At 37.1% G+C, this 25,625-nt stretch overlaps 2 protein-coding genes across 3 annotated transcripts in view; one reads left to right on the top strand and one right to left on the bottom strand.

Moving 5' to 3' along the window:
* The window catches only part of bap1 (BRCA1 associated protein-1 (ubiquitin carboxy-terminal hydrolase)), a 43,775-nt gene extending 30,662 nt beyond the window's left edge, over window positions 1-13,113 (bottom strand). The window contains exons 1-4 of the mRNA XM_028824132.2: window positions 12,888-13,113; window positions 10,939-10,968; window positions 9,112-9,166; window positions 4,136-4,268 (exon numbers count right to left, since the gene is read on the bottom strand). Coding sequence (XP_028679965.1) covers window positions 4,136-4,268; window positions 9,112-9,166; window positions 10,939-10,968; window positions 12,888-12,924 — 255 coding nt within the window. The 5' untranslated portion in view covers window positions 12,925-13,113. The remainder of the gene's footprint in view (window positions 1-4,135; window positions 4,269-9,111; window positions 9,167-10,938; window positions 10,969-12,887) is intronic.
* Window positions 13,114-22,657: 9,544 nt separating this feature from the next.
* Window positions 22,658-25,625, top strand: part of rad54l2 (RAD54 like 2) — a 92,804-nt gene continuing 89,836 nt past the window's right edge. For both annotated transcript variants that reach the window (XM_028824545.2, XM_028824547.2), the window contains exon 1: window positions 22,658-22,844. The gene's annotated coding sequence lies outside the window, so the exon portion shown is untranslated. The remainder of the gene's footprint in view (window positions 22,845-25,625) is intronic.

Below are 25,625 nucleotides of genomic sequence, written 5' to 3'. Positions count from 1 at the left end.
TGGTTTGGACATGTGCAGAGGAGAGATGCGGAGTATATTGGGAGAAGGATGCTAAGGATAGAGCTGCCAGGCAAGAGAAAAAGAGGAAGGCCTAAGAGAAGGTTTATGGATGTGGTGAGAAAGGACATGCAGGTGATGGGTGTAACAGAACAAGATGCAGAGGACAGAAAGATATGGAAGAAGATGATCCGCTGTGGCAACCCCTAATGGGAGCAGCCAAAAGAAGAGGAAGAAGATCAATATGTTGATCCAATAAAAAGAAAACCTGGTTTGTAAGAGTATCTGATACTCAGTGTTATATTGGCCATACTGTTTATGTTTTCAATGCTATTCATAAAATAAACAGCACCCATAGTGTTTTATTCTTGCAATCTATCTGAAGCACTTTATCAGCACAAATTTCTACTTCTAAGAAATCTCACTTCCACTTTTTAATGGCTAGGAGATTGAGCTGTTTAATAATTATGGGCTGTTCTGTTACATTATTGTTCTTCATGTTTGTAGCTGGGAACACCATATTTTTTTTTCATTTCATGCATTGCCGAGTGATGTTTTGAACTTGCAATGAACATAACTTTACACTTTATGTAATGTGTAGCATATATTGCTTAGAAATGTGAATTCGTTTGTTTAATGAAATGGCTACAATTAAATATCATGACTTCAAAAGGTGTCCGAACAAGCATATACTTTTCCATAAGAGTTAAAAACTAACTACCTGAGTTCTTGATCATGGACTCACGGAATGGGAAGCTGAATGTACTAGCTATAGAGCTGACACATATATGGCAGTAGCAAATCAAGGCGCTACTGTCTTAAAACTCTATTTTGACTCTACAGAGTAAAAACTGCTGGTAGGGGGCAGGAAAGTGAAAAACTACTTTATGACACCAAGTAGAACCGAGGATGCTGCGACTGCAGCTGCAGCAGAGGCCGCTTTGGCATTTCAAATAATTATCCATTACAATAATTACAGATCATTTATTCTACATCTGCCTTGAAAAAGAACTCATTTCCAGATTCTATGACTACCTAGATATTGTCACATGCTTTCATCTGATCTGAGTAAATTAGAAATAATTAATGTGTTTGTGTTTTGTTGAAACAGTTATAAAACAACTTGAAGATATAACTTATTGTGGTATTACAACTGATGTCACAAATACAGTGCAGTGAAAATACTATTCTTCAATTCGATTTGCCTATCACACAAGCTGATGACTCTAAGGTTACATCCTAAAAGCATAGATATTAGTCTCTATTCTTTCCTTTCTTCCATATTACTCTGGCATTTTTAACTAGTTCTAGATCTGTTATGGCTTTGGGTATGCCAGACCTGTCCCTATCAGAGATTCCTCCAGTTTCCAAGTTCTTTTTGATGGTGTAGAAAATTGTACTCATTAACACAATTTCTTTCTTTGCAGTTACTCTAAAAGGAAAAAATTATCAAGCACATCTGTCTCACTTAAAGCTGTCCAAAATGTTTCCAGGGCAAGATCCAGCCTGCGAACGCTGCAATCAAGATCCAGCTTCACTGGGTCACATGTTTTGGGCCTGCACCAAATTAACATCATTCTGGATTAAAAAAAAAATTTTAAATGCCTTTCAGACAGCCTTGGTGTCACAATCCCTCCTAACCCATTAAGAGCTGTGTTTGGTGTTCTTCCAGATGGGCTTAAAGTGGAGAAGGACAAACAAACTGTGATTGCCTTCACTACACTATTGGCACGCAGACTTATGTTGCTAAATTGGAAGAATCCTAACTCTCCTCTTTTAAGTCAGTGGGTAACTGATGTTGTATACTATTTGAAATTGGAAAAAATCAAATTCTCACTTAGAGGATTTGTGCAGAACTTTTTCAAAACCTGGCAGGATCTAATCAATATTTTAGAATAAGCTCTTAAAGCATTGAGGAAGTAGATTCTCTTCCCATTTCTTTTTCTTCTCCATTTATCTTTATCCGCCTATTAAACTCATCAATTTATTTTTTTTTACTAGCTTTAAGTTTTACTCCGTTGGCTATGCTCTCTTTCTCAGGGGTGGGGGTTGATTTGTTTTCCATCTTATTTTTTGTAAAAATTGATCTATTTGTATGGAATGATGACAATAAATCAATAAAATAAAAAAAATAAAATAAAAAAAAATTTTACCTCAGTTTTTTTTTTTTTTTTTTTAAATTATGAGCAACACAGTGGCTATTGCAGCATGTCTAACAGAAAGAAGTGTTTAAAGTTGACTGGAATAGTTTCCTATATGGTACATAATATAATATTTGTTTTGCTGATTACTGTATACTGGGTGGGGCGGCACGGTGGCGCAGTGGTAGCGCTGCTGCCTCGCAGTTAGGAGACCCGGGTTCGCTTCCCGGGTCCTCCCTGCGTGGAGTTTGCATGTTCTCCCCGTGTCTGCGTGGGTTTCCTCCGGGCGCTCCGGTTTCCTCCCACAGTCCAAAGACATGCAGGTTAGGTGGATTGGTGATTCTAAATTGGCCCTAGTGTGTGCTTGGTGTGTGGGTGTGTTTGTGTGTGTCCTGCGGTGGGTTGGCACCCTGCCCAGGATTGGTTCCCTGCCTTGTGCCCTGTGTTGGCTGGGATTGGCTCCAGCAGACCCCCGTGACCCTGTGTTCGGATTCAGCGGGTTGGGAAATGGATGGATGGATGTATACTAGGTGTCCTTTAGGGAAAATACAATACTGTATAATACAGCTTGATCAATATTGTATCATATTTTTGTATTTTGTATTGTTTTGTATCATATCCCTGTAAGGTATTAAACAAGGCAAAAATATCACTTGGAGAAAAATATTTTTGTTGCATAAAACTACTTCATGTAATACATTCACTGGCCATTTTATAAGGTACACCTTATTAGTACCAAGTTGGGCCACAATGTGCTGGAAACATTCCTTGGGGATTTTGGTACGTATTAACATGGCAGCAATGCTGAGAGTCTCCCATTCCACCACATCCTAAAGATGCTCTATTATTGGACTGAGATCTGGTAACTGTGAAAGACATTTGAGTAAATGTCATGTTCAAGAAACCAGTTTGAGATGGTTGCGACATGGAGCATTATTCTGCTGGAAGAAGTCATCAGAAGATGGGTACACTGCGGTCATAAAGGTATGGACATGGTCAGCAACAATATTCAGGTTGGTTGTGGCAATTAAATGATGCACAACTGTTATTAAGGAGCCCAAAGTGTGCCAAGAAAATATTCCCCACATTCTTACACCACTACCATCAACCTAAACCATTGATACAAGGCAGGATGGATCCATGCTTTCATGTTGTGGATACCAAATTCTGACCCTACTATCTGAATGTTGCGGGAGAAATTGAAACTCATCAGACCAGGCAATATTTTTCCAATCTTCATCTTGTCCGATTTTGGTGAGCCCATGTGAATTGTAGCCTCAGTTCTTAGTTAATAGGAGTGGCAACTGGTGTGGTCACTTGCTGCTGTAGCCCATCTGCTTCAAGGTTCGACGTGTGTTCAGAGATGCTCTTCTGCAAACCTCTGTTGTAATGAGTGGTTATTTGAGTTACTGTTGACTTTCTATAAGCTTCTAACCTCTGGCATCAACAAAGCATTTGCACCCAGACAACTACCGCTCACTGGATAATTAACCTTTTTCAGACCATTCTCTGTAAACCCTAGAGAAGACTGTGTAAAAATCCCAGCAGATAAGCAGTTTTAGAAATGCTCAGACCACCCCATCTGGCATCAACAATCATGTCATGTTCAAAGTCACTTCAATCACTTTTCTTCCCCATTCTGATGTTCAGTTCGAATTTCAGCAGGTTGTCTTGACAATGTCTACATGCCAAAGGCATTGAGTTGCTGCCATGTGTTTGGCTGATTAGAAATTTGCGTTAACAAGCAGTTGAACAGGTGTACCCAATAAAGTGGCTGGTGAGAGTATACTGTACATAAAGTAGTATAGAACTATTTAAACCCATGAACAGATAGATCACAAAATAAAGGAGTACAGAAGCTACTACTTTAACAGTTACATTATACAAAATAATTACAAAACTAAAATGTTTAATCACATCTAAGCAAAGCTGTACCAACTCTTTTTAAAGTATTGTATTTACTACACCCATATTCAGTGTTCATTCAAGCATCATACCTGATGAGCAAAAAACATATCATTCACAATGTCATCATCAACAACAGACGTCTCATCCACAAGAGTGGACACCTTTCTCCGTGAACGACGTTCTTCGATCCACTTAAATAGGAAAATGAAGCCATACACTGGGCTGCAAGAGAGAGAGAGAAAAGGATCATGGAGCAATATTACTGCACACTGCTGTATATTAAATTATGTCCATAATAACCATCAAACCTTTACACATTTGCATTCACTGAAGTTTAACACATAGCTAAAACAAGCATGCCATTCTGTGCTTTCTATAGTGAGGAATATGATAGATAAAAGTCTAGCTAGTTTAAAAATCATGGGGAAAAAAGGAAATTATTGAGAAACAAGGAGAAACTGCAAGGGAAACCACTGGTAGTCAAAGAGTGTACAGAGGCACATACAGGAACTGCTAAGGGGCACTTTTGTATAACTGGTGTACTCTCAGTGACCAAAGGTGTTACAATTGTATAATGATGTTCAGGCTACAGAGTTAAAGTAGTAAATTTTAAACTGTCCTATTAAATCAATAATACCTACTAAATGACTCAAAAAAAAATGTTAAGAATTATACATTATCAATCACATAAATACAGTTAGGTCCATAAATATTTGGACAGAGACAACTTTTTTCTAACTTTGGTTCTGTACATTACCACACTGAATTTTAAATGAAACAACTCAGATGCAGTTGAAATTCAGTGGGGTGAACAAAACGATTACATAAAAATGTGAGGCAACTAAAGCAATTTTTTAACACAATCCCTTCATTTCAGGGGCTCAAAAGTAATTGGACAAATTAAATAACTGGAAATATTTAATTATTTAGGGGAGGGTAAATTTATTTTTTGTGGCACAGGAATGGAAAAAAATTGCACTTTATAAAGCTTGTGACGTGGTGCCTGGATGCCAGATGGGACAGATAATTTGGAGCATTCACATACTCTGATCCACTTCAACTTACATTTGCTAAAAACTGAATAAACTCTGTACTGAAAATGCACAATTTATGAGTTTCATCTTGATATGAGATGTTAAAATACTTTATTGTTTTAAGACATGGCATTAGTTTTTATTGCGCATCCTGTTCTGGAACTAGCATTCCAAGCTATTGTTAACGTATTGCTTTATAATCATACATATAACTAGATGTCCACCTTCTAAGCCTGTCTGATCTTTTACAGGGTGTGGGAACATGTATTCTGTTTTCGGAGCAATGGACACAAAGAAGGAACTGTACAATGCAGTTAAACAGAGTAAGATGAAGGTAACTTTTCAACCATAATCATTTAATATCCCCAAACTGTTCTATTTTTTAAAAGAAATTTTCAAAATACACTGTTATATAGGAGCTAGATGTATAACTTAATTTTCAATCTCATTTTTAGAAGTTTAACAAAATGTGTATCAAAAAATGTGATATTAATATTTCACAATCCTCCAGGATGTGAAATATTAATCAAGGATGTTTTGAATCTTAAAATTTGTATACATCAGATAACTTAAGGCAAAAAAATGACAATAAAAAAACTAATCAGTAAAAAGAAGTACTTAACATTACCTAGATAGTATACCAAATTACTCAACATTTGTTTAGTAATTAGTCAATAAAGAAGTTGGATGTTTAATTTGCTTGTTGAATTTCAGAAGTCAAGGTATAACCTATTCTATGATTTTGTTAGCTGACCTCATGCTGAACTTGTTAGCCTGCTAATTTACATTCAGCACAGTAAACTGACACCAAGAGTTCTCAAGAAACTAACTCCATAACAGTAAACAAACAAAACGTCAAAAATGGATTCACAATCTCAAAAAACAGTAGCTTTCTAAAGCTGAACAACGGAAAGTGATTGTCCTTCTTCAAATCTCCATAAACACATATCTGCATACTTGCAGGCCTTGCGCTAAGATAGCACAGAACCACAAATGAAGAAAAAACGTGATTCTTTGGATAAAAAAGGGTGCCCGTTTAATGTAAAAAAAATAAATAAATAACATCAGAAATCTGGTTCATTCTTTATTTAATCCCCACAAAACTGTAATGACAGAGAGTGGTGTTCAAATAAAGTATTGACTAAAATTATATTCACAAGCAAAAATCTCTTGCAAACAGAAATGTCTACCTGATCATACTGCTTTATAAAGTATGAAGCAGAATTAGCCCTCTCTGCAAACTGTTATACGGGACCTACTACAGTATAAGGGAATATTTAAACCCTTTGTTCAACGTATTGACCCCTTATTTATATTTGCTGTTAAAATACATTTTGCATCTGCATTGCACCTAAATATTTTACCTGGATTAAATTTACACCCGATACTGAAATGCACCTCTAGCGTCTGCTTGACAGAGATCATATTTCCTCTTCTCCATGCAAAATTCAAATCAGCTCTGCTTATGCAAGTGGTAAATGAAGATAAAGAACATGGCTGCATGGACAATTTTGGTAAATGAGATCTCTGTTTGTTTCAGACCACCTTCTAATACACTTACACCTGTCTTTTAACGTGGTTAAGTGCTACCTACTTGTGATGTGATTACCGACCATGCATGTTACTACAAGATGTAAAAGGGGCAATAGAGAAATGAAAGTGTTACACGCAAACTAAATAAAGAATGATTGATTAAACACATTATTCCCACATATAGGCTCATTTATTGTGAAGTTCAATTTATATAGACAGGAATATGCATGTTAACAAGCAGACAAAAAAGTGATCCAAGGGCCTAAAGAGCTCCAAATATCAAGTTTGTTGATAATACAACTCCTGTGGGACTCGCCTCGAATTATGGGCCTCTGTACAGGAACAAGAAGTCCTAAATGATAAACAGGTGTGGCCTAAAAAATGTTGAAATTAAACATCAATAAAGTAAAAGAACAAGTGGTGAGCTTTGAGTAAGTCTGTCTTAAAAGAAATTACATTGGAAATTAAAAATTATTTATAATTAATAAATTGGTAACACTACAGAGACAATATAGAATACACACATTTGAATGTGCAAAGTACACCACAGTATTCAGGGAATCCTGCAGCTACTCTAGTACTAGAAAATACACAATAAATTAGCTACAGAGAGCATAATCACTTGTGATATGCATGTCTTAAGTAGTAAATCACATTATACATGGAATGTGTACATAAAAGCCACTCCACCTTGGACTTCTGATCAGCACCACACAAGATAGTTACAGTACTTTATGACAAAAAACATTTAGATATCTTGTGTGCAGTAAAATGATTGTTTCATTATGCAGATTAAGGTAATTGAATACTGTAAACCATTTGGCCAAATGCCATTTCTAGATCAAATCAGGTTAAAATAAAAGGAAAAACCTAAGAATAAATGTTTTCTTAATTTGCACTCCACCCAATTGTAGACATCATGGAGATGAAAGGACTGAGGGATGGGACTTTGGGATGCACTGAACAATAATTTATCTCTATCAACTAGAATAAGCAGCAATGCCATTCTTTACGAACATAAATAGTGTGACTACTTCACTTTCTCATTGTTACAAGTTATGGAAACACCTCTAAAACAGTAAATACATATTGGGAAAAAGACAGAGCTGCAACATGAGCTCTGTTAGTATTATGGTATCAGTAGTGACCACCTTTTTCTACAATGCAACATCACACTCCCCCACATTACAGAGACCAAAGCAACCATTAATACCTTATTTCCTGTTAAAATCTCTGCTATCTTTCTTGAATCATTTTCACGGGATGTCAAATGCTGCACTTCCCTTCCTTGCCAGATGGGCCACTACTGCTGAAGCATCTAGCCCGGCCAAATTGAAAAGAGGTGTATAGTAAAACTTTAAAGTGTTGCAGTATGCACTTTTATAGTTCAAGTGCCATTGGTTCAATTACTATATCCAGATGTTGTCTGCTGCTGTCTTTCTAAGCAGTTTCAATTTCTTCAAAGCAGGCTGTCAAACCAAGCACTGCAATACAACCTACTGAAGAAAGTTTTCAAACTATTCACACTTTTAACACTTCTGATTTTTAAAATCCTCTTTCCACCAAAAGAATTGATGCAGGTGGACTATTTTTAAAAATGATATTCTAATTAAGAAGTATCATTATTTGTATGAAACAAAAATGTATTCCATTCCATTGCTTTCCAGCCTTGAAGTTATAAAGCATTTCAACATATATGGATCAAAAGATGTAAAAATAATGCTTACTCCTGCCTACTTACATCTTTAGTTATACCGAAGGTTTTCTCCTTTTTTAAAAACTCTGCAGTGCCCTAAGTACATGCCTATTTTGCTTAATCCGAAGCTACTGAATTATCATCATCATCAGTGTATGAAGCGGAAAAAATAACCACTGTCTGCTGCACATTCTCCCTATGTTAAGATTTTTTAGTAGTTTTCTTTTAGTTTCAACTTCTTGACGTTTTGATAAAATACAGTTATGCTATACCCCCTAGAAGCTTCATATGAGGATCCCCACCCACTCCATTTTAATCGAATGTCACTAGCCATGCAAACTTTCACAAGGGAAAGCTTTTTAATCAAATGCATTTGTATCACACCATGCTGCCACACGCAGTTTTTTGGTACAATTATACCTGATAGATTGCAGCACAAAAGAAAACTGATTCCAAGGTTATGCATTATGAAAGGTCTTGTTTATGTATCATAAAATGAAGTTTTTTGGGGACAATTTTCTAAAAGGCATAATATTTATGTGTTTTACTTAGTTGAAATTTGGGTGAAACAAATGTTTTTATGGATAAAAAACACTATTTTAAAAATCTGAAGTATTATACACACTACTCTTTAGCCTTTTGTAACTCCTTTATTACATAAACAGAATAGCAGGTGTTAAATTTTGGGTATGTCATTGAGGCTCAAAAATGCAAAAACAAAACCCTTAGGGCAAAAGGGGTTTAAGGCTATATCACATTATGGGTGGTGTTGTTGTCCACAAAACATGTAAACTTATTTTACCTTTGGCACTTGCTCTGAAGATCATAGATCTCTTCCACCTGCACACCCTTAACACCTGTAACAATGAAAGTTCAAGCAAACAAATGAGGTATTGCAGCTCGGAAAGCCAAATAACCTGACAAAGTGGTAGACATCTGCAGTAAGGAACATAAAGTCAAAATCAATCAATCAATCAATAAATAAATAAATAACCTTCAGCTTATCTCAATCTCATCCTCCACAGCAAGAAGTCAGTTTGGACAGTTAGCAGTCAAAGAGGCCAATTATTGTAATCAGCAGCTAGGAAACTAGCTTGCCGCAGAAAACAACAAGAACCCCACTTACATAAGAGTTGGCTAAAGGTTAACAGTCTCTACTTTTAAAAATGATTTATTTCTATATCCTTTAATGCTTAAAAGGCAATTTTACTTCAATAGTAACACTTCCTAAAATTCATCTTCTACATGTTCTCATGAAAATGGCATAACTGGGTGTTCTTTGTGCCTTCTTTGCAACTAATACTAGCATAACCACTGTCCTTGACACATGCTAGCTGCATTCAGTCACCATTAATGCACGGTTCTTTCTTTCATCTTTGTATTGTGCTATTCACTGGGCATAGACTCAGAGTATTGCAACAAGTTTGTGTATAATACAATTACAAATTTTATGAATTGCACAAAACAAACATTAACAATATGAACTAGATTAAATATACCGTAAAACAAACAAATTTCAAACTGAACTGAAAGGATCCCAGCAATATACTGTATGTCCACTGATATAACAATTTATATATGGCCAGCCCTTTGTCCTTGCACTGACATCTGAGGGGGTCATGAGAGTGTATTATGAACATGGAAAAAGCTTATGATGATAAAGCCTGTGGTACTTTGAGAAGGGTGCTACAGGAACAGAGATGTGTTTGTATACTTAAATCCTCCCTGGTTAAAGTAGATGCAGAACTTAACTATAACAATAACAGCGTAATAAGGCACAACAGGGACCTGGAGATGTCCAGTTTAGAAACCTTAGGGTTGCATTTCTTCTGTGTGTATGATTTTAGTTTTATCAGAGTGTGCTTTCCAGCATCCCCTTGAACTATAATTAAGTGAAGCATTTGATTAAATGCAATTAAGAAATAGCATCGCCAACTTTGAGGTAACTGTCTTTCAAAAAAAGTAGTTTGCTCATAGCAAGTGGGGAACAGCTACTGCAGGGGAATATGTTTGTGTGTCCCGAATTTATCAGTTGTAGGTAGTATCTGAAAAAAATTACATTCAAGGGAAAGGGTTAGAAAGAACAACTGCTTTCCATATAAAGAGGAGCCAGGTGAGGTCCCCTACCATAGAAAATATTTTATCTCTAAAGTAGCATGAGCGTGCCTGGGGATCTCCTATGAGGTGACAAATACTACAGCAGAGATTTGGTTAGGTTGTTCTGCGTAACTCTGCATTTTGCCATTACATCTAAAAAGAGCACATGGAAAGTGCTGAAAAATAGACCTTTATGTATTACTATAAAGCTTTCAGGTGCCCATGGCAATAAATCCATATAGCTGTTGACATATATCATAAAAATGATGCCCCAGAGAATAACAAGACTGCCGCTGTGTTCAAGACAACAACAACATTTACTTATATAGCACATGTAGCCCAAAGTGCTTTACAAGATAACAAAAAGAAAGGTATAAGAAGAGAAAAAATTTAAAGTAAGCAATACTATTAAAGAATAATTAACAACACAACAAGGTAAGGTTGGAGGGCTGGGAATACAGGGGGAAAAAAAAAGGCATTCCATAATGAAATCTCACAAATAAACAACATGGAACAAAACTGAATAACTCACCAAAATCCTCCACAAGTAGAGTGAAGAGCCCTGTAGATGGAGAGAAGAGAACACTTGTTAGAGGTAAGTTGTAACACAAACAGCCCTTGCAATACTGAAGACCTAGTCTTCAGAGTCGGAATTGTAATAATTAGGCAGTGAAAGGACCATAGAGCATTAAAAAAATCAATTAATTATATTGTCATGTTTACTGCAAATAATCAAATAAAAACTGCTAACAAACCAATACACATCCTGGGAATACATCATATCAAGGTTAAGTTGATGGTACTGCAGGACATATGGAATATACACTTTCTTGGGACTCCACTGCTTGCAGAACAGCAAACCTTAATCATATTCTAAAAGGATTTAACTTAGATTAATAACTTAGATCAAAAAAATATTTTGGTATTAAAATTTTATTTTGGCTGTCCTGCCAAAGTTTGTGTAGTAGAGATCTAGTTTTCAGCCTAAAGACTGTTGTCGGAAACCATTCAGTAACTCAGGAAGGACATGACCCAGGCTGTTGTGAGCAACTACAGAAAATGTGTTACCCACTGCATAAAATATCATAAAAAACAGATATTGAAAAGAGCAACTGAAAAAAGACAGGCATTCTTGGAGGAGACAATGCTGTAAGCATTTAGTGGGATTGGTTCCATAGCTTAAGAGACACAGTTAAAGGTCACAGGAAAAAAAAACAAAACGGTATTATTACATGTGACAAGAAATGATGAGATTTATTCAAAAATACTGAGTAGACTACGCTTGAATATTGTTCAGTTATTTTTGTCAATATATCCTTTTAATATTGGAGGGAAGGTGGGGCCAGCACTTCAACACTGATAGACTGGGGTAGTAGAAAACATATTTTAGGCACAAGTCAAAGAAAACAGGATCCATTTATAGAGGTAACACACTTTTCAGGACAGCTGATGCATATATTTTTAAGATTCAGTATAAACCCCAAACCACAGATCCAGAAGGGGTAACGTGTTCAGGTGCATCAGTAGTGCAGAACTTGTACCAGTAGATTGTGATGAAGTAGCATACAAACAATTGCAGAAACTTCTTAGTTTAGTAAATTTAGTAATTTTACACACCCCTTTTTGCTTAAATCTACAATTATGAGCACTTAATGAAATACCGATATTCCCTGAATACAACGTTTTGGTTAATTTATGTAGAATGAGCAACCAAAAGCAATGTTTTTCCTTTACGGATTTTAAAGATGTCTTAGGGAGCAACGAGGCAGGATAGTACTGTTAGGGAAGGAATGTGAAGGATACAAGATTTGAAACGGCTAAAACAGATGTAAACATCCATAGATCCCTCATAGATAGATAGATAGATAGATAGATAGATAGATAGATAGATAGATAGATAGATACTTTATTAATCCCGATGGGAAATTCACAATTCATAACCAACTGTAAACTCAACTACCCATTCATTTACTGTGTAGTTTCCTAAAAAGGTTGCATGATGATAACGGTCTTTCCCACAACATTTATCTAAAGGCTCACCTATCAAACCAAAAGTACTGCAAGACTTGTCCACTCGCGTCTGTCAGTTAAAACTGGGACGGGCCCGTGTGAAACTGTGAGGCTTTGCGCATAAGTGACATAAATTGACATACAGTATCTGCGCAGCAAAGACGAGCATACGTTCATTTATCAAACAGTGGACGCAATTTCATCTATTACTTTTGTTAACTCACTTTGATGCAATACCCCAAATACTTTTCTTCGTGCAAATTATCCTCAGGCTAATGGACTGGGGTGCGAATATGTGCATAATTTCGGATTAGCCTTCACTCGAATGCTGCAGACCGATGGCTGTTTTTTTTTTCTTTCACCCACTATTTATTAAATATGAGTATGGACAGTCCCACAGGGAAAGTTGTATAAACTCGGAAATCAAATGAATTGTAGTCAGTATTGTTTTTGAAAGCGGAGAACACTCACCGGGGTCACTCTCCAACTCCAGCCACCCTTTGTTCATTTTCAGCCCCACAGAGCAGGCCGACTCCTAGCTCCTCATCCAATCCATCCCAAGAAATAGACTTCTGCGTAGCGAACGGAGACCATTCAACCTGGTAAGAGACGAAAAGCAAGAGTTCACAAACACAGTCGCCTCCTGAAAGAGCCGCTGCTTTGCACGTCATCGGCCCGGGACTCGCCACAACAACACCACTAAACGTCATTACACTGCGTCATCGTCATCAATACGCGCTAAAGGTTTGACGGTAGTTGGGAAGCCATTTTGTTGAGGTCGGAAAGAGGTCGTATACAAAGAGGAGCGAGCAGGCGGGCAGGCGAGTAGGCGTTTTGCGATGGGCGGAGTGAAGCCGCACGGAGGATCGAAACATTTGAATCAATTGTTTTGAAAATCGTGTCGAAGCTTCGAAGCATTTGACACTCGCCTCTCTAATGACATCTCCTGGCCATTTGCATTAACGTTTCACAAACTCATGATCAAGTTCAATAAGGTCTCAAACTTTCTATTTTTCGCTGCTACAGTTTGATAGCGGCTTCCTGTCTTTGATGTCTAAAAAAAAGATAACTATGTATTCCACGTTTCTAAAAGTGAAGAAAAGTGAAGAAAGGTGCACCTTAATAAACGTTTGGGCTTAATTTAACTAAGCGCAACTTCTGTTCTTTCTGTTTCCCGCATGATAGAACTCATTACCTGTCTGTTCCATGTGCTGTCTGTGAGATCTTGTTACTAAGAAATTTGTCCAGTTCTCATACAGTCACCAAAATAAAGACGGTGACGCTTTAGATTCACATTTAAAGTGCGTCATCGGATGCTGTGTAAGTAGTTAATTATAATAAGGTTTAAATAATACTGTTAATATAGCTATAATTTCTGCAAAATGTATATCCAGTGGGACTTTTCCAAATGTTGCATTTAACCGTGAAATTCATCACTGTTTGTCATAAATAAATGCTGTAATGCCAATACAAATCTCTGCTCTAATGAATCCATTTTCTAAACCAATTTTATTACAGTACAGACTTAGACAGATTTTTGAGAAACTATTATGCAGAAAATATAAATCTATTAGTAATCAGCTTGTTTTGTTATGATACAGCTAAAAAAGACTTTGATGCATCTCAAGGTTACAACTTTAAAAGGACGATACACATGTTAATGTTAAATACATCTACAGTATATTCCTTGTTTGATTATAATGGCTCCTATCAAAATCTACACCATATAAACATAGGCAATTTAATATTTAATAATTTAATAAGAACATCTGCAAAATTCCTTTAAGTACCATGGTGATGCGGTGGTTAGTACTGCTGCCTCATAATTTCAAAACTGGGTTCTAATCCTTGCTGGATTATTGGTTGTGTAGAATTTTTCATATTTTACTTATGTGAGCATGGAGTTTCTTTCCACCCACTTAAGGCATGCAGGTTTAGTGATTTGTGACTCTAAATTGTCCCAATGTGAGTGTGGATGTATGTGTCAGAGTATTATCTCGTGGACCAGCATTCTGTTAAGGATTATTTCTTGCATTGTGACCTATGCTGCCAGTAGAAACCAGATCCTTGTGATAGTGATCTGGGTACATGGTTTAGAATGGATGGATGAATGCAAACAGTGTACATGTGACAGTAACTGCATCAGATCTTCACCCCTATGTGGTATGTAAAATAGTGACCAAACAAAAGTTATCTCTACACCCATAATGCATAATCTGTGTTTGCTTTATATGGACAACTTTGTTTTTCAAGCCACAGATGTCAAAATTGGCACACGGGTACTTCCTATCATAATTTATGTTTTTGAAATATAACTTTCAGCCTTGTCCTTGGGGACAGCATGGGGTCAGAATGTGTGGCAAAAATGCTATAATGTCATCTATTGAAAGAGAACCAGCATAGTGCACATTGCATTGGTTTGCCTGCTTGCCTTTCATCAGAATTCTAGGTTCAACTGCTAATCATTACACTTATCATTGTTATTAAATCAAGCATTAGTATTGTAATGGCTGCAAGCTGTGACGAGAGGCCATATTGTTTATTTATTGTAAATTAATTATAATTGCATACAATGTAATTTATGTAGACTTTCAAGAAGCCCTTGATAGATATGGTCCCACATCAATGATTAATTTTGAAACTAAAATCTTTTGGCATGAGAGGTAAGGTACAAAACTGGGTCTCGGGTTGGTTAATCAGGAGGATGAGAATGCTCCACATAGAGTGAGGTCATTAGTGGAGTCCCTCAGGGTCTGTCCTTAGACCAATACATTTTCTAATTAATATTAATAACATTGAGTTAGTAAACTTTTGAAATTTTAAGTTAAAACTACTGCGGTGGGTTGGCACCCTGCCCAGGATTGTTTCCTGCCTTGTGCCCTGTGTTGGCTGGGATTGGCTCCAGCAGACCCCCGTGACCCTGTGTTCGGATTCAGCGGGTTGGAAAATGGATGGATGGCTGGAAGTTAAAACTAATATTGGAGGGACAACAGCAAAATAATTCAGAAACACTTGGACAATCTTCAGAACTAAACAAAGACTTAGAAAATGCAGTTAAACCATAAAAGAAACATCAATTATAAGTACCTGTACAAGATGGAAGACACTGTTAGCAGGAAGCAACCTACAAAAAGGATTTAGGGGTTTAGATTGACACAGTGTTCTCATCATCTGAGCAATGCTCAGCGATTAAAATGGAAATAAAATGTTGAGTTATATCATAAAAACTATTGAATAGAAATTGAGGCATGTTATGCTTAGGCTAATGCACTAGTGAGACCACACCTTGAATATTGCGTGTAACTCTAGTTATTACACTACAAAAAGACAAAACAGCACTTGAAACTGTGTACAAGAGAGCAACTAAGTGAATCTCAAGACATAAGGACATGTCTTATTGTGAAAGACTCAGAGAATTAAACCCATCTATTCTACAGTAGAGGAGACAATGTGGAGACCAAATGCAGGACTTCAAAATCCTCAGAGGCATTGTTAAAATAGATCTCGCTAATCACGTTTACAAAGACACCAGTGGAAATGAAGGGAAAGTGCTTTTAAGACTAAAGCCAGGAAGCAGCTCTTTATTCAAAGTGTGAAAATCATCTCTATAGAGTAAATTACAGAGGCATGTACTGTAGCTGAAGCAAAAACCTTGACAACTTTTAAGATGTATCTGAATAAGACAATGAGATAGCTTAGCTATTAGCTAAATAAGCAAGCTTGACAAACTGAGCGGTCTCTTCTCATTTGTCAAATGTCTTATGTTCTAATTTAGCATTCTTTGTACCAGAAACAAATACCAAGAATACTGTATACAAATAAACTTTCCTATACTGATGATCTATAGTGTATATATACTATTTGTACTATATATAAATATATATATATATATTAGTATAAAAAGGTTATCAAAATCATACGTTTTCATGAACATTTTCATGCAATGCTCATTTTTCTTCAAAACTATACATCATATAGTATACATTTATATATAATTTCTTTCGTCTTCATTAGGAGGATGATACTCTCATGTTAATACAACCAATTTAATGCACATTTTTCAAACACAATACCTTAAACACACCCGCTCCGCTATAGTAGTTCAGATGTGGTAACAGTTGACAAAAAAGCCTATGTAGTGGCTCACACTTACAAATTGTGAAACTGCTTAATCATTTAATTGCCGGCAAAATCATGACTGGTGATCATGCAGGAGAAGTCGTATTCCTTCCGCGTTTTGTATAGAGATACTGACGATACTTCAGCAAGTAGATTACCATTCATCTTGCACGGACGACAATTTCAAATAAATTTCAGGGCTAGAGTTTTGACTGTGTTGGGATTAGAACATTTTAGAACGGACACGCCCCGCTGGAATGTCCGGTTTAAGCAATAGAACACAGGCAGAAGAAAGTGTCAATCATTCTTTATCTAAATCTTGCAAGAGGCAACAACATATTAGCAAGTGTTGCAAAGAAAAGAGTGTCATTTACGCTATATTTATACAATTCATCAGTGTTGTGCAAGTTATGGCAAAGAAGTAGTTCTAGCTATGGAAATGAACTCCACAAAAGACAGGACATTAAAAGGAAAATGACAAAAGAGAGGTTATAAGCATTTAAAGCTAAGCACAAGTACACACATTTCATCATTTTCCTATACATGTACCATAAATGCATGCAGAAAAAGAGAAAAAAATAGACTATCAAATTAAAAACTGAGATCAATCAGAGGTAGAGAGATTTACTGATTTCAGTAAATCTTGGAGTAAAAACATTTAACTACAGAGAGCCCCCAGCAGTGAACTTGAGAACTATTACCTTGAAGCATGATATTGCATTTCAATGTCACAGTCCAGAAGACTCATGGAGATACAAAGTAAAATTGATGCTATTAAACTACAGAAATATCCTGGAGGAAAAACTGTTGCATTATACATTGGAACTGGGAAATACAGAAGCAGACCCTACTTTTGCATGTCTCCTACCTTTTTTTGTGCACACACATACAAACTCACTTAACAAATAACACACTAAAGAACAGAGAAGTGATGCTCAACATAAACTAAAAGTAGAAGTTTCTGTTTTTCCCTTTTTTAAACTAATTTACATTGTCAATTTAAAATTATTTTCAGATGAGTAATGTTCTCATACATGCAGGAGGAAATACTTTTTTCAAAAGCATGAACATATTAAACATTAGGCAATAAAATTGTACAATGTTGTATTGTTCTCCTACATGAAGTAATTTCTATTTAACTTTATGTTAATTTGGAACAGGGAGTTAGGATTGCTGCCTCACAGCATTAGCATTTTGAAACTGAATGTCAGTCTGATGTTGTATCTGTGTGGGTTATCCTCTGACTAATTCAGTTTACTCCAGCATCCCAAAAGCAATTTTCCAAACAAGGTAATTGTTGAGTTTAAGCCAGCCCTGTGTAATTGCTTGTGTGAGTTTGTCTTTTAATGGACTGGTGCTCTGATCAGCTGTGAACTGTGGGTTTCCAAATGAATGGGTGCGGTTGTGATGTGTTTATTACCCTCTTTTAAAAAGTATCTGTTCTTGTACATCTGATCGTGTTACAGTGAGCAGCCAAACAGTCCAACTGCATAGCACAGATCATCTGTTACATTGCCTCGTTTTCTTGGTCAGCCGTCCCAGCAGCCATGACCCAGAGATCAAGTTGCATGCTTAGTCCAAATAGCATGCTTCTATGGTTCCCTTTACAGTCTTGCATGCCCTTTTTTAACCTAAAAATGTTGTGGAACTATAGGTAGCTTTTATGGGCAGCTCATAAATGATTCGGGTTTTTGGGTCGTGAAATCAGAGTTTGTTGCCTTCTGCTTATGATAAAGGAGTACTGTACGTTCTAACACTAATTCAAATTTTACTTTCTCACTGCAGTGTATGATTAACTGCCTACTATTTTATTATTTCATACTGAGATGTTCTGGACTTTAACACACCCAAGCACTTTCACGACTCCTGTTGTTAGATCTAGCCCACTATGCATTTTTGCCTTTGGTACTGGCATTCAGTGTTTTGCATAGCATAGACATTACTGTCTCTCTGAGGGTAGAATATTGTCTAGAACTTGTACCAGTGTCTTTCTTGCTTCAGCTACAAAATTCTCTTCTACAGGCTGGTTGTCTGCCTGTTTACACTTCACTGTCTTTGAAATAAAGCGGAGAGTGAAGTGTGCTCTTTCCAACATGTTATTGAACAAGATGGGGCTTACTCTATCCCTTGTTTTGTGAAATGTATCAAGTGGGCACTGCAAATCAAGTCTTTGTCATACTTCCTTTGAATGAGTCCATCACATTGCTAACTGAAGTAACTGTTTTTAGGGCATCCCCTACTTGATCATGCCTCACAAAGCAGTTTTTCTTTTGAACACTGCTACTGAAGCCAGAATGTCCTACAGTCTGCTGGCCTGTTATGTTTTATAGAATTTAATTAAGTCATCTAAACAGATTCTAAACACCTTATGTCTGAACTAGCTACTTGCATGGTGTTATGATTGCCAGCCCCACAAGAACTCAAAACAGGATTTATTTCATAGTTCCACATAGGCCCTCTATCATAGGGAGCTCTATACTAAATTCTGAGAATCAGGCTTTCAGCCTGCACAGACCCACCAGGAATGTGTAAAAGGTTTTACATTCAATTAATGCAAAAATGAAGAGAGGAAATATATAAAACCTCTGGTCCACAATAACAAAAATAGTGTTCTTTTATACTTTCAGATTTGTGGAACAAAGAAATTTAAAAAATACAGAAAAAAGGCAAAAAAAATATAATAACAGAATTAGAATCTGCACATATCCAAACCCTCAAAAAGATGATAAAGATTACAAAAGGCAAAAGATGAGTTCATAATTAAATTAAAATGAAACCAGAATCATAGCAGATGGGATCACTTACTGTAATAGTCTGGTGAGAGTAATTTTACTTTGTTTTACACCTTTTCACCACATGTGCATGTTTTGTGTTTTTTTTCTATGCCACCAAAGATGAGCCAACTACAGAACTACAACCAGATGTTTCTAAACCATGTGATCACTATACCAACGTGATGGTTCATCGGGACCCTTATGTTTTGTGCAGCTCCAACTATATTCACTTCCTACTACTGTCAAAATTAACACTGAAATGTGTGTTCTGTCAAGAACAATGAAGCAAGTATGAAACTTCAGTAAAGCAATGAGACAAACAATGATTTTACTCTAATATACGCTTCAAAACTCATGACTTGGAGAGACTAAGTGATCCCTACTTGTATCTCATCCCAGCTCCATCCTATAAGGTAGGCTCTCAACATCCTATGGTGGTCTGTGTGGGCTTGACAACCTACAGTATGTGTTGTGAATCTTGTTTAGTTTTGTTACTTTGTTACTAGTGAAACACGTGGTCACATGGTCCTAAAATTAAATGAAAATAAAAACCAACTTAAAGATAAGGAGCTGTTGACACTTTTTATGTGTTTTAAATAGTTACCTCTTTCAGTTCCTCTAGAAGTGACACTGTATTGTATTACTTCTGGTGGCTCATCTAGAGCAAGCAGTACTTTTCTATTTTGGAAACAAATTGTTTTGTTTTCAACATGAAAAATGAAATTGTAACCATGATCGCATTGCTGAAGTAACTTTGCTAATTAGTGTTCTTCAAAGAAGTAAGGTGTAGATGTAGGTGTAAATGTAGTTCAGCAGTTTTTCTTCTTATGAGAGGGGGTTATGTGACCCAACAAAGGATTATATATAAATAACAGTAAACTAGGGGTGGCACGGTGGCGCAGTGGGTAGCGCTGCTGCCTCGCAGTTGGGAGATCTGGGGACCTGGGTTCGATTCCCGGGTCCTCCCTGCGTGGAGTTTGCATGTTCTCCCCGTGTCTGCGTGGGTTTCCTCCGGGCGCTCCGGTTTCCTCCCACATTCCAAAGACATGCAGGTTAGGTGGATTGGCGATTCTAAATTGGCCCTAGTGTGTGCTTGGTGTGTGGGTGTGTTTGTGTGTGTCCTGCGGTGTGTTGGCACCCTGCCCAGGATTGGTTCCTGCCTTGTGCCCTGTGTTGGCTGGGATTGGCTCCAGCAGACCCCTGTGACCCTGTGTTCGGATTCAGCGGGTTGGAAAATGGATGGATGGATAACAGTAAACTATGCAATTGTTTGCATGCATTTCTCTGTCTTTGTTGTTCTTGCATACTATATCTTCACTGGATGCTCAGCAGATGGCGCTGCTATTATTCTGATTCTTTCTATTATCAGAATCAGAATCACTTTTATTCGCCAGTACTTAATGTACAGGAATTTGACTCTCAGCACTATACTGAGAGGTTTCTTACAGTGGCTGGAGTGCCAATTCTGCCACCAACCCCCAGGTTTTCAGTGCAAGTTGGAGTTCAGTGCAGGGCTGGATGGAGGTTAACATCATACCCACAACGGAGCAATTCCAGGTTGCTCAGGGGCCCAACAGAGTAGAGTCATTTCTGGTGTCTATGGGCTTTCGAACCAGCAACTTTCCGATTGCCAGCACAGATCCCTATCCTCAGAGCCACTACTCCGCCATGTTGACAGGTAACCAGACAAAATATAAAAATAATGGGGTATAATCAATCTACAATGTAATAAAATGCTACTGCCTCTGTATGTGTGTGTGTGTGTGTGTGTGTGTGTGTGTGTGGTCCCTCTAAGAAATCTAATTGGTCAGTTTGACTTTGGTCTGATTGATCAGTTTGGCATTGGTGGCTCAGTGGTAGGAATGATGACACAATATGTTAGGGGTGTGAAGTGTGAGGCTTACTAGTAGGGATGATGACATGATATGTTAGGGGTGTTAGGGTTCAATTCCTGAGTGTGGCATTTTTTCATTATTACAAAAATGGAGTTTAAATGGAACATTCCAATGACAACAAATCAAATAACATACTGAGCAACACTGGTTCTGTAAATACTAACAAATCACAACCCAGCTCGCCTTCAAATACGGGAAGAACTCGCAAGAATATGAATTATGTCTTCATAGCAGTTAATTTTGGCCCAACCCTCATTGGTAGTAGTCAAAAAGCATAGTGGAGGTGGGCAAGGCGCCTGTAACTGACAGAGTCAGAGAAGCAAGCTTTATGGAAACACAATCGAGAGAGAAGGTACTGGGCAAGACAGGATGAGACATATGAGGATACCAAGGAAAGGTGTAGGAGGAATACTGAGGATGCACGTAGGGGAAGTGATATGAAATATTTTTACATTTATTCTATTATTTGTTTTTGACAGGTAACATGCCTAGTATTTACTAAATGATGAAGCTGCAGTTTACATCACACTGCATTTGCTATATAACCATATTCAAATATTTAAATGAAGAACCCACCTTCCCCTTCCCTGGACAATAACATGTTGAATATTGCAAATGAAAAGTCTCCAACCCCATGCAATCCAAATTTACAGAACTACTAGCCATTTGTGAGCACCTAATATTGGGTAACAGAAAACAGGACAAGAAAGATGTGTTTACATGAATGTCTAAATACAAGTAGCGTGTACGTTGGCGCCATCCTTCGCCAACCAAAATAACCGCTTCTGTCTTGCACGTTACTGACGAGACTTTAAAATGCATCAATGTTGCATTCTTTGATGTCATATGAATGTAAAATGTAACATGCGAGTACTAAGTACAGTATGTATTAAAATCAAATTATTTTGTCACATTGGAATTATGCATACAGTACAATATGTAGTAAAATGGTTAGCTGCTCAACTCCAATGACTGTGCCTTTAAGAAGAATAGTAAAGACAATAACAATAATGCACGACTTTTTGTATTAAACGTTTTTAGCTAAGAAAAAATAAATGTGTCAGATGGTATAACGATTTACATACATTTAATATCCAGCAGATGCATTAGGAACAGTTTATGATTTTTTCTGAAGCGGAAGACTGCATTTTTAATTTAATAATATCGATAGAAGACGCTCTTTTAATTATGTCCAGTTTGTGCGAGATTTCCTTTTTTCTTGGAGACACGGTAATATATTGATGTTTTTGTTTCAATTGATCTGCATTATCCTTTGTTGCTCTATTAATCATAGACATTCGAGCTTGGGCGTGACTGTGAATTAAAAAAAATCCCTCTGCCCTTTCTCCGTGTACCTCAGTGTTGCTTCGAATCTTGTCCCTCATGCGCTCATATTGTAGCGCTTTGTTTGCCACTCCGGAACTTAGTGTGCTAGTTCTTTGATGCCGTGGGGACCGTATTTCTTGCAGTTCAGTTTGTGAAAATAGCTGCCGCCGAGGTTACGATGTGAACCTGGTGTAAACGTAAAAACTGCACGTACATGTTTATTGTTTTAAAGTAAAGTCAGTCAAGAACGACTGTAGCGACCGGCAGTTACAGCTTGAAGTGCGGACGCGTCTGAATACTGGGAGGAGTAAGAGGTAAGCTGTCTTTTGTGTCCTTCCTTTCGTGTTTTCTTCATTTTCTGTTTTCCAAGTCAGCAGCGTAGCGTTTCGCCGCCCCCTTCAGCGAGACAGTGCGACGGTCGAGGGCACAAGCAGCAAAGCACCAGATTGTGGAGTTATCTGGCTGAAACAGGTGACGGCAATTCGATTGCTGTGCAGAACGCATTGGCAAAATGGGAGGTAGAACGAACAATGTTTCACACAAAGGAGTGGATAGGGAAAGCAGTAGCACGCACTGTGCGGTACTCCTCTTGTGAAGCAGAATGTGATGCTCTGTAGGGGCGGAGGAAGGAGCGGAGAGAGGGAGGGAGAACCCTCACATTGCAGGCACGGTCAATGAACGGTAGGCAATAGCAGAACAGTTCAGAAGGGAATTTTCAAAACCCTTCCTGTGTATTGTTGGAAGTGCGTTGACAGAAATAGTTTGCCATCAAAAGAAATCGAGAAAAGTGAGAGATGTGGGAGTAAATTAGACATTTTATATGAGCATAATGTCGGAAAAGGTAGAGGACGTGTGATGCTAAATAAGAGCATTGCGAGAAACCTCACTTACCACATGATCAGAACAGAGCAAACTTGTGTAGCAGTCGATGAAAAAAAGAAATAAGCAGTGTAGATTATTTTGAAAAGTTAGTGACACGTTACTCTCATGTCATGGTGTTTTATAGACATTTTAATTGAAAATATGCTTTGCAAAACAAGTGCACGAGTGGCCATATTATTAGGGTTTGACAACGAAATATGTTATATCAGCAAATCTTGTTTGGGTATTAACTATTTAGAAAATAAAATAAAATAAAAACTAGCCTGTTCAAGCGTTTTACAGTGGAGCTTATGGGTATCGTTTCGTTAGATTGTGTGTTCGGTAAAGTGACTCATTTCTAAAATGGAACTAAAATGTGCCACCATTTCATTTACTGAATTTGTAAGATAATAATGCAAAGTAAGTATTTAGAGAAGTGTCCAGAAGGAGAGAGACAGTAGAAATTTGTTTCACATTCAGTTTTTTATTATACTTTTGTGTTTTACTATTTTAAAGCAAATCTTATTCATTGTTTTACATTTTTTCCTAAAATAATTTTTCTTGGTCTGATGATCAGAGTATCGCAAAGCTTATATAGAAGGTATCTCCAACTCTGGTCCTGGGGCACCACTGTGGCTGCAGGTTTTCATTGTAACCCTTAGTTAGTAACCAGTTTTTGCTATTTTCTTTTCCCTTCATTTTAATTGACTTGTTTTTTAAGACACAGTTCTGTAAATTACTTTATTTTTCCCTTAAATGGCAATCAAACAGAAATGAGATATGAAGTGAGCCAGCAGATGACCAGCTAAATCGGGCCCTTAAGCTCCAACCGTTTTCTTAATTAGATGCCAATTCTTGTTTTTGATTAAACGTAATTTAATTCCATGGATTGTTGGTGCTCTCATTCTGCCACAGTAGAAATTTCTTAAACTATTGATATTCTTTTTTCCTAGAATGATTCTCTTTTTTCTAAGAACACCGTCAGAATGTTTTGTGGGCCTGAGTATAGTTCAACATTACTGAGATATTCACCTTTCTTTATTCACAGATATTGTATGTTGGACACTGGTTGCTGGTCATGTGTTGCCTCATTTTGCATCTCATTATTGTTTGGCTTCTAATTAAAGGAAAAGAAATAATTAAGGGGGTTGAGTCGTAAATGACATTAACATTATCAAATACCACCACTGGTGTTGTCTCCTATAATAATATGGAGCCCTGCAGTAATGTCTGTGAACCTCAAGTCTCTTCTGCCCGCCCCCCACTTTAGATGCTTTCCCTGGTGCACGGATTTAATTATTCAACAGGCCATCCAGTTTATTAATGTGGGATTAAATATCTTTTCATGAAACCACCCTAAATGAAAGGAAATACAAAGTAGAAGCGTTCATGGTTCCAACCTAGCAAGGAGTTGGCATGATTATGGAATCCAGTCATACAAAAAAAAAAAACAAAACAAATCCATGACTCATGAGAGCAGAAAATTTGATAGTTATCTGTGCAGTTGTGTAGATGATGGATTGGAACACTTGCATTTCACACAACATTGACAAAAGGGTCACATTTAAAAAATGCATAAATATTTGCTTTGTTTCTTTAACCCAGTATACAAATATACCCTGGGCAATATTATACAGTATTCCTTTTATGCAGTCTGAATAATCTGTTTCAAAATGTGTGGCTGCATATTACCTAGGCACATATTTATAGTATGAAAAAAAGTATTGGGCTGGAGTAGAAATCATTCCATCAAGGAATCAGAGAAACAGTTACATTTGTGCGTATCTATTAATCTAGGTCCTGAAGGCACTTTTTTGTGATATTATTCCATATCATTCATTGGTGGTATTTAGTAAATTGAAAATGTAATGAAATTTTAAATTTATTAATCCGTCCATTCTGGTGCCCTATCTGGGAATTTTTTTCTGCTTTGTACTGGTGAGTAAGAAGACTTTGTCTTCTTCCATCCTGCATAGAACAAAGCAGATACAGTAAACAGATAGATGGGTGGATGTGTGCATTATTGTAAAGAAATTAATGAATTACCAACAAAAAGAGTGGTTATTTTATGGTTGCACACAATATTTTGCAGTAATTAACTTTCCTAGTTTTATTTGTGGGTATATTTGCATTAAATCAGACTATAACACACCAGCCCCCTTATTTTGCTCTGACTAGCTACCTCTTAGATTCTGCACCCCTTCTAAGACCAACCGTATTATTTATAATGCCAT

Source organism: Erpetoichthys calabaricus, chromosome 18 (assembly GCF_900747795.2).
Source record: "Erpetoichthys calabaricus chromosome 18, fErpCal1.3, whole genome shotgun sequence".
NCBI classification, from domain to species: domain Eukaryota; kingdom Metazoa; phylum Chordata; class Cladistia; order Polypteriformes; family Polypteridae; genus Erpetoichthys; species Erpetoichthys calabaricus.
The sequence above is the reverse complement of the archived record's forward strand: the minus strand, read 5'-3'. Positions and strand labels throughout refer to the sequence as shown.